At 32.1% G+C, this 13,491-nt stretch overlaps 2 protein-coding genes across 2 annotated transcripts; both read right to left on the bottom strand.

Annotated features, from left to right (window-relative positions):
• Nucleotides 1-4,178: 4,178 nt before the first annotated feature.
• LOC106328714 (internal alternative NAD(P)H-ubiquinone oxidoreductase A2, mitochondrial) lies at nucleotides 4,179-8,534 on the bottom strand. Its single transcript, XM_013767209.1, has 8 exons — nucleotides 7,928-8,534; nucleotides 6,192-6,405; nucleotides 5,953-6,113; nucleotides 5,797-5,862; nucleotides 5,196-5,359; nucleotides 4,986-5,100; nucleotides 4,726-4,905; nucleotides 4,179-4,658 (listed from the first exon to the last, which is right to left on the bottom strand). Exons 1-8 carry the CDS (start codon nucleotides 8,387-8,389, stop codon nucleotides 4,506-4,508), a joined length of 1,515 nt encoding a protein of 504 aa, XP_013622663.1. The 5' UTR covers nucleotides 8,390-8,534; the 3' UTR covers nucleotides 4,179-4,505.
• Nucleotides 8,535-8,959: 425 nt separating this feature from the next.
• LOC106332296 (PHD finger-like domain-containing protein 5B) lies at nucleotides 8,960-9,966 on the bottom strand. The gene is made up of 2 exons (XM_013770767.1): nucleotides 9,750-9,966; nucleotides 8,960-9,417 (listed from the first exon to the last, which is right to left on the bottom strand). Exon 2 carries the CDS (start codon nucleotides 9,397-9,399, stop codon nucleotides 9,067-9,069), a length of 333 nt encoding a protein of 110 aa, XP_013626221.1. The 5' UTR covers nucleotides 9,400-9,417; nucleotides 9,750-9,966; the 3' UTR covers nucleotides 8,960-9,066.
• Between the last annotated feature and the right edge of the window lie 3,525 nt (nucleotides 9,967-13,491).

Here is a 13,491-nt window from a genome sequence, read left to right on the forward strand (position 1 = left end):
AACACAATTTATGGCTTCCCCGCAAACAACCACCACAACTCGAACTCTTTAACCGTTACCAACTGCCGTGAGAGAAAGTAGTGAACAAACATAACGGAAAATGTATGGGCACCCATCTGCAGAACTCTTCTATGCGTTCAACATCGCTGAATGGTCGTCGTCCAGGGCCATCTTGATCAGCTCGATCCAACGAAGGTTGAATAGTTGTTTATCCGTTTTTTGCCAGTTGGCTCAAACCCCATTTCAAACATTCTGCTCGGCAAGCCTAATTCTTCCATAACATCCTGAATAGAGATACCATGTGGGAAGAGGTTACTTGTAGAATAAAACATAACAGCAAAAGCATACCAAATAACATGTGATCTAATGCAATAAATATAAAATGGAACATGACTAATATCAAATAGAATGCTTGCAAATGGAATAGCGAACATCAAATAGAATGGTGAACAAGTATATAATTGTTATATTGCCATCGCGGTAGAAAACATAGAAAATAAGTGGTCACTCGACAATAAAGCGATTAACTGTCGGAATTTGACCGGGAAAGAAGGAGTGAAACATTCAATTTTATATTGAGGAAACGGAATAGTGGAAACCAAACTTACCGAAGTAAACTGATTATCTGGTAAAATATTCTCGCCGCCGGAATAGAAACTACCGACTGACCTCACCTCTTCGCCTCTTAGTTAGACCTCTCCGGGGGATCTCGCGGAATCAGTGACTAGTGTCCACCAGTTTTTAAAACTGAACTGACATCTGGATCTCAGTGACTAGTGTCCACCAGTTCAGTTACTTACGTTGGGTGAGTAAACTGAACTGACGCCTGGATCTCCGGTTTTCTTTTGCCCTATCGCAATCTCGTAAATCTCTTCGGTGAACTTTTCACCTTCTCCAAATTTACAAAGAAGAAGTTTCTTTGGGGAAATAGGTGATTATCCGATGACCACGCGTAACTTTTTCTTCCATGTGTAATTATTATTATTATTTTAACTGCAGGTTGCACCGGTTAAGTGTAAGGAGAAAATAGGTATTATACATAAATTACACACACTATATAAGTGTAATAGGGCTTTTGGCTAGCGGGTTAAATATAATTTTTCTGAAGGTCATAGGATGCAATTCCCCAATTAAAAAGCTTGCCCAATAATAAAAACAAATCATATGCAAATTTTTAAAACTTTTTCTACTTCTCAAATGAGAGACTTCTCTCTCATCTCTTTTTCATTTATTTTTGAATTTAAATTGTGAAAGATTTCTTTAAAAGCTATTGATGAAAATACAGTTAAATTTTTAATTTTAGAAAAGAACAATGATTTAAATTCATTCTTATCTTATACAAAATTATGGGATTCATCTCATAACCGTGAGAAGATCAACAAGAAAAAAAGATAAGAGTGCTAGTGGATCTCATCAGTATTGTTTTTTTTTTCTAGCACTCTTATCTTTTTTTCTTGTTGATCTTCTCACGGTTATGAGATGAATCCCATAATTTTGTATAAGATAAGAATGAATTGCCCCTTGTTTTATTGGCATTTTTCCATGAGTTTTTTTTTATTAAAAATATCATAAAAGTAAAATATGAGAATGTCTTTTTGCTGAGAAACTCTTTAGAAATATTGAGAAACCATAAATTCACTAGGCATATTTTGTCACTGATACGAGATTATTTCAAATTTCTCTGTAGAAATCTACTGTTATTGATGTTCATAAACTCAGCTGTAGAATGATTATACAAATTCTTTTATTTTAAAATATTAATAAGGCAATGTCTAAAAACTCAGGCGTGGAAATCCACTGATAATGATGCTTTTAGTAATGAGTTTGCTTCCCTGAATTAATAAGTTCACACTGACTCTTGAGCAAATGTCTCCAAAAGTAGACAAAGGTTTCTTAGTTGGTTGGGGGAAAGATAAGCAAAGGTTAAATAATAGAGCTGGCAGGTAAAGTCATAGTCCTGCTTTTGCTGGCACATTTGGTCACTTCCATTTTTTTACATATATGCATTTAAAACACGAACTAGATGAATAAGAGGTAAATTTTTTTCTCAAATAGCATCATGAGTTTGGAGTCTTGAAATCGTTTTTTTTTTCTTACTTTTGCTGAGAGAAAACAGTTGATTTAAGGGCCTTGATTTAAATACATACGCATTTTCATGTCCTTTTCACGTGTATATATAGTTCACATAGTGGTTTGTGTTAATAGAGAAAATACCATTTCGTTCGAAAATAATTGACAAACCCCTCTGGTATCGAATCTAAACGATATATTCTCCCATTTATATATTTAAAGTTTTATAACGATGAGGCAAAAAGATATTTATGAAGACAATTATTCCTTCTATTCCAAAAAAATTCATGCTTTAGGAAAAAAAATTGTTTAAAAATACTTTTTTCAATGCATTAATTAATGATGAATTGTAAACTTTGAAAAATATAATTGTGTTTATTAAAATTCAATTGGTTATAAATTAGGAGAAATAGTTACAAAAATTATATTAGTAATCAAAATCTCATATATTTTTTATATGTATAAAAATTATAAAACATGCATCTTCTTTTGAAACAGAGAAGATATTAGTTATGTATGTGAATGTGAGTCGTTTAGCAATCGGTAGAGAAGAAATCTGATTTGGTAGCCCTTCTTTCAGAAGAAAAAAAATCGGAATTGGACATAAGAGAGATCAAATGAGTTTTAGACATTGTCACCGTAGCCGTCCTGAGATTTTATAGACCAATATTTCAATATTCCTTTGTTGTCTATTATTGTATTTTCTCACTTCACTTTGTTCCCCATATTGTCCTTTCGTTAACGGTACATGACATTACTTTTTCTTAAAGTATTATTACTTCGCATTATGTTTCCGTGTAAAACGATTTGAAAAAACAATTTTTTATATAGTTTTAAGAATAACAAAATACAAAGACTTTTCAGAAATATTAAATACGACGACATTGTTTATTGAATTGCAAGCATACACATAGATAGTACATGAGCATGCGTGGTATTAAAATAAAGAGATTTATGGAAAAAAGAAAATGCAACTAAAATAAATAAATAAATCTACAATCCGGTTCACCAAAACCGGAAAGTTTCAAATCAGAAATCTTTTTTTTTTGTTAGCTAATTCATATCACTAGACCAAGTTTTGATTAGATTAGACACTTTTCCAAAGAACACTTTCGTCTGACCGTGTCTAATTTATATAAAATTTATATAAGAGAATATAACACCTCTGATCCTAGCTTCTTTTGTAATGAACATGTCCGTACATTTCTGCTCCTGGAAATGTGAAACATGCTCATGCTCTCAAAATCATCATGTAAACTCCGGAACGCATCAATATCCAAAACGAAAACCGGCCAATCCATCGATCCCGTAGTCATATCCACTGGATTTGAGCAATCCGTCTGAAATCAGACCAAAAAAAACCCCTCGTGTCTCTCACATGACACTGCCATAATAATCCTTCCATTTCAGCGTCTGCGGCCGATAGTCCGAATGATTCAATGTCCATTTGATCTTTAATACTCTACTCTAAGCTACTGACATTGTTATTTTCAATCAATAAAGCATCTACTTGGCAAGTTGAAATTCAAATATCTTAAGAGGTACTATCTCAACAAGCATGGTGGGATAGTCATCATGATCGTCATCCACTTCCGTTTTAGGCTAGCCTTTCTGCAAATAATATATATATATATATATTTATGTTTTATCTAATATCATATACATATATATATGATATAAATGACATTAAAACTTGATAAACCAATTTGGTCAAGTACTAATTGGTAAACATAATTTTATCAAGTTAACTTCACATCAATATTTCATTGTTAATGCAAAATTTTACATTTTAAAATAATCATTATTTATCCAATATATTTATTAGTGAGAGTTCTATAAACAAGAGTAAAAATTCTTACAAATATTATTATTAACAAAAGAATTAAAAATATATTTACATATAAACACTATCGAAGTTCTTAATAAAAATAAATAAGTAAAAAATATGTCCTCTAAAATTATATGTCCTAAGCGGTCGTTTGGATGTCTTCCCTTGCAGACCGACTTGATTTTACATTAAAAATTAAAACACCAACTATCCTCCTTTGATGCAAAAAATTGTTTAAGATATCATATTAAAAATATAAATAATATTTTCTAATTCAATCAAAATAGAAACTTTAAATATAAACTCTTTAGGGTATCTGTCTAATCCATAACTGATGATTATTTTCCCGATACTTATTGTTTAACCCTGAAAAAAAACATTTAACCTGAATTATTCTTTTTTCTTCAAACGAAATCGCAACAACCAAAGATATTATTAGTAACCACAAAAAAAAAAAGAGAGGACAATTTAAAACCTCTCAGTCTTCAGAAGGTTATGTTATTGTACTTTTGTACAAAAAAACGACGACGTGTAAAATAAACCGAGGTCAAAACACACTGCGTGTAAAGTAAACCGAGGTCAGAACCCACTGGTGGATTCGGACACATCAGATACGGCTAATGTCACGGCCAAAGACGAAAGTAGTGAACCAGTTAATAGCAACATAGAAGCGGTTTCTCCAGCTGATGACTCGAGTCAGATAAGCGGATCTCCATATGAACCAGCTCACGAAACCAGTCATTGATATCCCTTTTGCGTCCTGCCCAAGTAATCTCTCTCAACCCCACATTGTTTTACGAGGTGAATTATAGTCAAATATTTGTTACCTTGCTCTCGCGGAGGTCCACTAGGGCTTTGTATCTACCGATTGTTGCCATGCTTCCAAGGTGCTTATACACAAAAGGAACTCCAAGTGCTATCTCCTTTGCACTGTTGGCTCGTCCTCCATTGGCTTTCCCAATCTCATTTAGTAGATTCGCCAAGTATTTGCCTTCTCTCTCAGCTACCTTAATTGGGCAGTAACGTAGTATAACAAGACATGAGAAGGTATAAACGATTATGAAGCTTATCTATCTACCGAGTTTACCTGAGCGAGAGCAGGAAGAGTCGGTTTTCCAGTGGTCTCAAGATATCCACTGCAGTCACCAATGGCAAACACGTCTTGTACAGAAGGTACACGCATCCATTGGTCAATACCAATTCTATACAGAGATACAAAGATACAAAAAGTCTAGCCGTTGTGGAACATTTTTAGCCAAAAAAAAAGGGTCCAACGTAGAGATGTTGATGAGCTAACCTTCCACCAGGAGCTTTTGCAAGATCAAGAGAACTAACAAAAGGAGAAGGACCTACACCAGTGGACCATACTAAGAGTCCGTAGGGAACTTCTGTGCCATCGTCAAGGATTAGCTTCTGCGGCTTCACATCTTTCACAATCCCACGCACAAACCGCACTCCAGACTAATAATGTATATGAATTCAGCATAATAATGAGCACAGAAACATTTCATGTGTTATAAATTAACCAAAAGAAATCGCTAGGCGGTATAATGTAGAAAACTAGTGATTAGGTGAATTATTATTTATTTTATATCTATATAAGATACTTTTTTTTTTTTTTGACAGCTTAAAAGATACTTAGTTTTTGGATTTAATTATATAATTATTTTGATGTATTATCAAAATTAGATGATACAAAACAAAAAAAAATTAGACAAGTTGTGATCTGTACTAACTTGATTATTTAATTTAACAGATTTAAACTATTTTAGATCAATTTAAACCGATTAAGAATGGTTTACACTGGTTTGAATCGTATAATCAGATATAAAAAAAAATGTTTCAACTACGATCGATTTGCCGCCTAGATTGATTTTTAAAACCATTAATGAACTCACTTTGTTCAACTGCTTGATAGCATAGCGTCTAAGACGATCATCGAATGAAGAAAGTATATCCTTGGCCTGTAAATAATCAGATAAAACAGAGACAATTGTGAAGAGATGAAACACACATAAGGAGGAACCTGTAGAAGCAGCTTCTTGAAAACAAACCTCTATCAAAGTAACATGAACATCGTCCTTCACATGAGCATACCGTTGACGAACATCTTTCATGATGAAGTCACTGAGTTCACCGCTGAACTCTACACCAGTTGGTCCACCTCCAACCACAACGCAATGGAGCAGCCTCTGTTTCTCCTCATTCGATATTCCTAATTTAAAACAAAGTGTTCTGTGCTAATAATTTTGATTCTTCATGAGAAATATAACATTATTTGTTTATCACTTACCAGGAGTATCAGAGAGCATGAGGTTTAGAAGAAGCTTCCTGCGAATCTCCTGAGCATGGTGAACCTCACGGAGGAAGATGGCGTTTTCTAGAACTCCCTGGATTCCAAAAGTGGAGGCCTCTGCACCGCAAGCTACCACGAGCTTGTCGTAAGCTATCTTGAACTTCCACGGCTTTAATGTGTTCAAGCCATCAGTTAAAGTCTCACAGTGAACCTATCACCAATGACAAACATTTAAGAAAGCGTGCATGAGCTTTTGGGTTCGGGTTCCGGCGGAATTTTATATATGTTTGGATCAGAGTTCGGTTAATAATATTTCGGATTCTAGTAAATTTTATAACATTGTCAAAGATCCGAACCTTTTCAGGTTTGATTAATAATATTCCGGATTCAAATATTATTACAAAATCGATCAAAATACCTTATAAGATTTTGATTATTTAAAGTATACTAGACCCTGAACCGTGCGCCAGCGCGGGTATGAATTTTCAGTTTTTAATTATTTATTTTATTAAATGATGTATTTGTAATATTCGTTCATATTATATTCATTAAGTAAATTTTTTTTTTTTGCATCTTAAACTATCTATTTTTTTACGAATGTGTGATATCATATAAAAAAAATGAGTATAGAGTTAATTATATAATTTTAAAAACAGAAATTTTTCTTTCGTGTGCGATATCATATAAATAATAATCCGCCCAGTTAACAAAAATCATGATTATTTTATGTGTAATTTTTTTTATTTTGACCATTTCCTTAAAACTATATTAAATTTTACATATTTTAATTAGAATATTTTTAATATCTTTACTTTTTTATTTGAAATGCAACTCAATATTTTTTTAACAATTATAACAATATATTTAAAAAATATTTTTAGAATTTGTTTGAAAAATATGAAAATTACATTTTAAATTAAAATTATCCTAAAATATGATAAGTTTTGATGTAAACGAAAACTCAAATTATGTCAAAAATAATGATATTCAATGATAAAGTTATATTATGCTAAAATTTTCTTTCTAACAATTTATCAAATGTCAAATGAGTTATGAGCAAATAATACCATATAATTTTTAAAAACATAGTCATTCTTAAATATTTTTTGAATAAATAATTATTTTTAAATTTAATCAACTGAAAATAATATTCGTACAATTGTCTGAGTCAAATTCTAGTTTTATTGATGCATGTTATATATTAGTGCTGTATATTTTAGGTAACATTTTAATGATGCACGTTTTTAAAAATCTTCATTATTAAAATTATGCACGTAAGGATAACTCATGAGTTTTTTTGGTTGATTAAATGACATTATGTCCAAATTTATTTAAGGATATTTCATTAAGGTAACTGAAAAAGACGAACAATAAAATAGGAAGTTTAAATTCATTTAAGCATATTTCATTAATGTAACTGAAAAGACAAGTAATAAATTAGGCAATTTTATTCGTTTTAGGATATTTCATAAATGCAACTGAAAAAGACCAGCAAAAAAAAAGGAGTTTAATTACCGAAATAAGAACATTTTCAAATGGGTACTTATCTTTTAATAATATAGATATAGGTGTTCCTAAAAAAAGAGTATTTATATAGTTTCAGTTTTTTTTGGGTTTCCTGTTTGGGATATTTTTGGAAATCCAAAGTACAACCATACAAAATCAATTTCGGTATGGATCGGTTCAATTCGGATTTTCCTGTTCAGTTACAAATGCTGAGATTCAGATAATACCTCATGAGAATCAGCATCAAGGCGAGAGCAATTGGCGAGGAAGAAATAGGAGCCGGGCTCTCTCGAGATGGCAGGCTGGATGCGAGAGATAGGCTCAGCGACGGACCTGAACTCGAGCGTGCCGACGCACGTAGAAGCGAGGAGAGGAGTGAAGACCATGTGGTTCCTAGGGGAAACGCAAACGACGTCGTAGATGCTCGTGTCGATCCCTTTCATCAAACGACAACCCGCCCAGCCCGACCCGAGAACCACCACTCTCGGTTTCTCTCCTTCTCTCGTCGGCGCCAAACCTTCGTACCGACTCCGATCCAATCCATTGGGAGCCGGAGACTGGACCTGTTGGGGTTGATTCAGAGTGGTGCAGAAACGGGAGGAGAGAGGGGGTGATCCGGTGTTTCTGAATCCGATCAGGGCCGAGGACGTTGTCGGCGAGATTCGTCTGAGGTTCTTGATCAAGAACATCTTTCTTCTTCTTCTTCGTATTTGGTCAAAGTGATGGATTCTGATTTAGGAATTTTCCCTGAGTTTTGGAAGCATTTGAATATGTCTCTGTCTCGAAGATCTGTATCAGCTCAAGGAGAAGTTTCATCTTTCTTCTTTTCTTGCTTCTATTTTTAAAATAATAATATACGATTCTTAACAGGCTTTGGGCCCATCTATTCTAAAACTTTCTGGGTTTAGAAAGAAGAGATAGCCCAGTATCTTATTAGTTCATGTGATCTAATATGAAACGATTTACCCAAGTTTATATAAGAAAATGATCAGTCAACCATTACAGCATCAGCTAATCAAGTAATCACAGCAATTCCGCAAACACACTTGTTTGTTACACCAGTCGTTTAAATTATTTAGTAGCACTTACTCCTCTAAATCAGTCAGATTTCAGTTGCAAAATTGTTAAAATAATTTATTATATGTTTTAACATGATTGCATTTGAGCGGTACATGTAGTTTAGTGATTTCGTATTCAAAACATGATTGAGAGTCCAAGAACATACCTACTTCTATTGTGGTGTGATGAAATCAAACACGAGGCACAATGCAAGAGGCTATTTAGACACTAAGATAAGTCCAATAAAGACAACTCAAGTCTAGATTATCAAGAATAAGAAAGCATAATCGTGAGAACCAATACATCTTCATCGTTTCTTGAATCCATACTTCTTACGTTCATAGAAGAGATCCGTCTTAGCACTCCCAAGGTTGACAATCTTGGGACAACCATCTCTGTCTTTCTCCTGCTGCGTACACTCTTTGCAGTAGTAAGCATCCGAGATCCCAACCCCTCCGCATATAGTACACCGGCCTTGGAACGACCCGTAGTTGCATTCGTCGCAAATACGCACCAGAGTGCAGGGACGCACGTAAGAATCACAAACCACGCATTTCCCGTCGCATTTCTCACACAGTCGTCCGATGGCAATGCCGGGTTGTTTCCGGCACATGATCAGATCAGGGTGATGCTTTGCCATGGCTACTGAAACAGTGACCTGAATAATATGTAGTAGCTTTAGCCCACAAGAATAAAAATGATGGGGTGGGTCTAGTGCTTTTAATTTCTCATAGGAATATCGTCGAACACCTTACGTGCAGCAGTTAAAGCCGAAACACTATTCTTCTAAAGTTGCAAATTTTCGGAGATCTAATACTTAATCTATGAAGCTATCAACTTTCTTGAAAAGAATCTAAGAGATATAGAGAGCTATCGCAAAGCACAAGCATCGCAAACCCTACGAGTTCGTAGCAACAAAATCAAGAAACAAAAAGAAAACGAAAACCAATCTAGAGGAATCCTATATATCGGAAAAGTCAAAAATCTTACGATTTACAGGAGATCAAACTTGAGCCAGTTAAGAGAATGTCGCGACGAGAAAGTTCCCGAGCGCCAAGTTCAATCGATAAAGGTGTGGCGTTGGATCAAATTCTGATATGGCGCTAGTGGGTTGATAAATAAAAGGGAATTTGCATTGTATGATGCAAAATAAAATTATAATTCACCATCTAACAAATTGACCTAACTTCCGTACATACACCATATATTTTATAAAGGGTGGTTCATACTATGTATTATATATTGTACATGAGAAAACAAAATATTATAAAGTATTATATATTTCAGATTTTGATTTTATTTTAAATATATATTATACCTTATATTTGGGTTTAGGATTTAGTGGCTAGGGTTTAGATTTTAGTAATTAAGAGTTGGGGTTGGGATAGGGATAGAGTTTTAGTATTTAGGGGTTGGGATAGGGATAGAGTTTTAGTATTTAGGGGTTGGGATTGGAAATTGAGTCATATAATATTTTGGCTATATGAAATAGAATACTATTTAATCAATGTAGAGTAAAAATGTGATTTTATAGTGAATAAGCATGTATTATGTTTTCAAGTTGTATCATTGATATGAATATTGGTTGCGTTTACTACACCGACACAATTGATCTACAAACTCAAAATATCATTTCGTTAACCATATCCACACAAATATATATATATAACAAAATATTATATATTATTTTAGCTTTTAATTTTATTTAAAATATTATAATTTTATATTTGTGTTGGGTGTAGTGATTGGAGTGTAGGGTTAGTATTTAGGGATTGAGCTGGGGTTGGAGTAATGTTTACTACTTATGGGTTGTTTGTGTTACCATCACTTCCATCACCTATACTATTTTGGTGATAAAAATTGTCTTCCCTTTGTCATGCGGTCCACCGGAAGGACTTAGCAGTCCAATATTATGCTCATGATCGTCAACTTCTATTCCACCAGTCTCAAATATAATAGTTTTGGGACAAAGTAGTCCTATACTACTACTCTATAGGTATGGAATAGAACATTTAAAAACTTCCAGATCATGATTGTGCCTTTCGGTTTTTTGGGTTGCTTGGTTTGTTTTAGGTACGGTCAGTGGAGTTTCAGAGATCCCAAACTTGTGTCGTTCATCATCTAAAATGGCACCATAAACTCCAACACATGTACGAAATACATATGCAGTAACTAAGATTAAAACGTGGGTGGCTTCGCAGATGAATAGTGCTCATTAATTTTTGTCCATATCTTGCTTCGTAGAAGTCATCCCTTCTCTTCTTTGTTAACTGGGTACCTGCAGATGAAAAGGGTATAACCGGCTAATATGTGACACAAATGTTAGTTTGTTAATTATGTCAGAATCATTGCTGTCTACTTAATTTCACTTCCAAGTTTGGTTAGATAGCAAATAAGCCCTTGATAAAATTCTAAAATAGACTTTTTGTACATTTTACTTTAAAAAAAAACATTAATGAAAAATCCTGAGAAATGTGATACATTGTTAAATTAATTTTTGCTATTTATAGTCTACCACCAAACCAGATACCTTTTAGATTTTTTAACTTTAAATCTTTTTTTTTTCCTATTTTCATCTTCTTCATCTCATGATGCTTTAAAATTATGATTCACTAAAAAAAAAATTTTACAATTCAGCGAAAAAATCAACTCATAATCATCCTCAATCATTTTTTTCAATTTGAACCGAATTTCATCTTCGGCGTACAAAATTTATGACCAAAAAACGCATAATATTACTAATACAACTAAATCTAGTATAACTGGCAGAGCCGTCTGATAGCATGATCAAGTGGATCAGTCGAATAGGACCCGAATCAAAATATAAAGAAAAATATTTTGAAAATAAATATATTAATTGTGGTCTAAAACTTTAAATTTTTAGATATACTACTAAAATTAGAGCTTATCATCAAATATATATAAATAGAACTATAAACTTTAAAAATTACTCTATTACATCGTCAAATATACTATTAATTTTACCAAAACACGTGTAACTAGTATAATTGGTACAACTAAATCGCGTATAACCAGTATACCTTTATAACTAATATGGTTATTTTTGGCTTTTGTTTTCAGCGTACGAATGATAGTGATGATCTAGAAATAATGAAACATATTGGTATAATCCTTCCTCGTTTGAGTGTGTCAAAATATGTTAATAGTTTGTCTTCTATAATATTTTATATGAATAATATTTGTTTAACTAATGGACTAGTTATGCTATTTCTAGAAATAAAATCATCTTTTATCTTTTTGCTTCTCAAACTGAATAAGGTTGATGTGGTGTTAGAAAAAATTACGGTAGTAAAAGATTTAGAAGAATATAATTAAAAGATGATGTAGAAACCATAAGATTTTGAAAAGAATGCATAAGATATATGTTTAGCGGTTGGACTACGATAATAATATGTTATTTTCACATTAAACGGTAGACTTCTCCGAAAAAAAACCATTTTCTTGATATCTATTTTATCAAAGTAGAAGTACTTTAAACTTTTGTTTGACAACATAGATAGCAGTTAAAAAAATAGTGATGTTTGGAAACATGGATAGCAGTAAGTTAGGAAAAAATAAATTAAAATGGGCTTATGCTATTTAAAACATTGGAAGTCCATTACATTATATTAAAAAGTAATGAACTTATGTTACTTGATATACATATTCAAATCAAAATAATAATTTAAAATTAATTTCATTCAAAAATAATATACATATATTCAAAATTTAATTTTTACTAACATATTTTCCAATAACCATTATAAAAATGTTTTCAATATATATAAGAAAAATACAATACAAAGCTCAATTTCAAACACCAACTTAAATTATGGTTTTTATATTTCAAATTGAAATTTAAAAATATAATATATGTGATTATTTATATGATTTTACGTATAAAATATTATTAATTATAAGATTACTTATTTGATGTTACGTATAAAATATGATTAATTATACGATAACACATATTTTGTAACCTATGATGACACATATAGGATATATATAATAGTGATTAGGGGTGGGCGTTCGGGTCCGTTTTCGGGTTTGTTTGGGATTTCGTGTTCGGTTCAGATTTTTGAGGATTCGGTTCGGATTTGGATAATCAATTCAAAGTATTTTAAGGAATTTAAAATTTATTTTATGCTTTAATTTTATTAAAAATCTATAAACAAAAGAATAAATTACAATAAAATATGAATAACATATGTCAGAGTACCTAACTTAACATATAAATTGGCTTGGTTTAAATATTTGGATAGATAATTAATAATTATTTAAGTATTTTTGGAGTTTTGGGTATATTTTAACTATTTTAGATATTTACGTTTGATTATTTGTATATATTTTTAAGTATTTAAACAAACTTAAAAGTATCATATATATTCTGGATGTTTTTATATATATTAAATCTAAAAATAATTAATATATATAAGTATATAAATTTATTTTGGATACCCAAAATACTTCGGTTCGGATCAGATTAACTTTCAGTTCTTCAAATACCAAAATTTTGAATAATTCAGATATTTAATCAATTTTGGTTCTGATTTAGTACTACTTATTCGGATTGTGATCGGTTCGGTTCTTCGAATTCGAGTTTTTTGCCCGATCTTAAATAGTGACATAAAAAACAAATAGCATTATAATTTTTTTAAAATACACCCCGCAGGTGCGCGTATCAAAATCTAGTTGACATTAAAATAAGATTTTTTTTTATAACCGTAGT

This window comes from Brassica oleracea, chromosome C3 (genome assembly GCF_000695525.1).
Source record: "Brassica oleracea var. oleracea cultivar TO1000 chromosome C3, BOL, whole genome shotgun sequence".
Classification (NCBI taxonomy): domain Eukaryota; kingdom Viridiplantae; phylum Streptophyta; class Magnoliopsida; order Brassicales; family Brassicaceae; genus Brassica; species Brassica oleracea.

Bases quoted from the DNA above. Each gene is read 5' to 3' on its own strand.
- LOC106328714 (XM_013767209.1), bottom strand. From the start codon at position 8,389: ATGTTCTTGATCAAGAACCTCAGACGAATCTCGCCGACAACGTCCTCG. The intron at 6,114-6,191 runs GTAAGTGATAAA...GTTTTAAATTAG, and splicing joins CATGCTCTCTGATACTCCTG to GAATATCGAATGAGGAGAAA. The intron at 4,906-4,985 runs GTAAACTCGGTA...TGCCCAATTAAG, and splicing joins CTCTTCCTGCTCTCGCTCAG to GTAGCTGAGAGAGAAGGCAA.
- LOC106332296 (XM_013770767.1), bottom strand. From the start codon at position 9,399: ATGGCAAAGCATCACCCTGATCTGATCATGTGCCGGAAACAACCCGGC.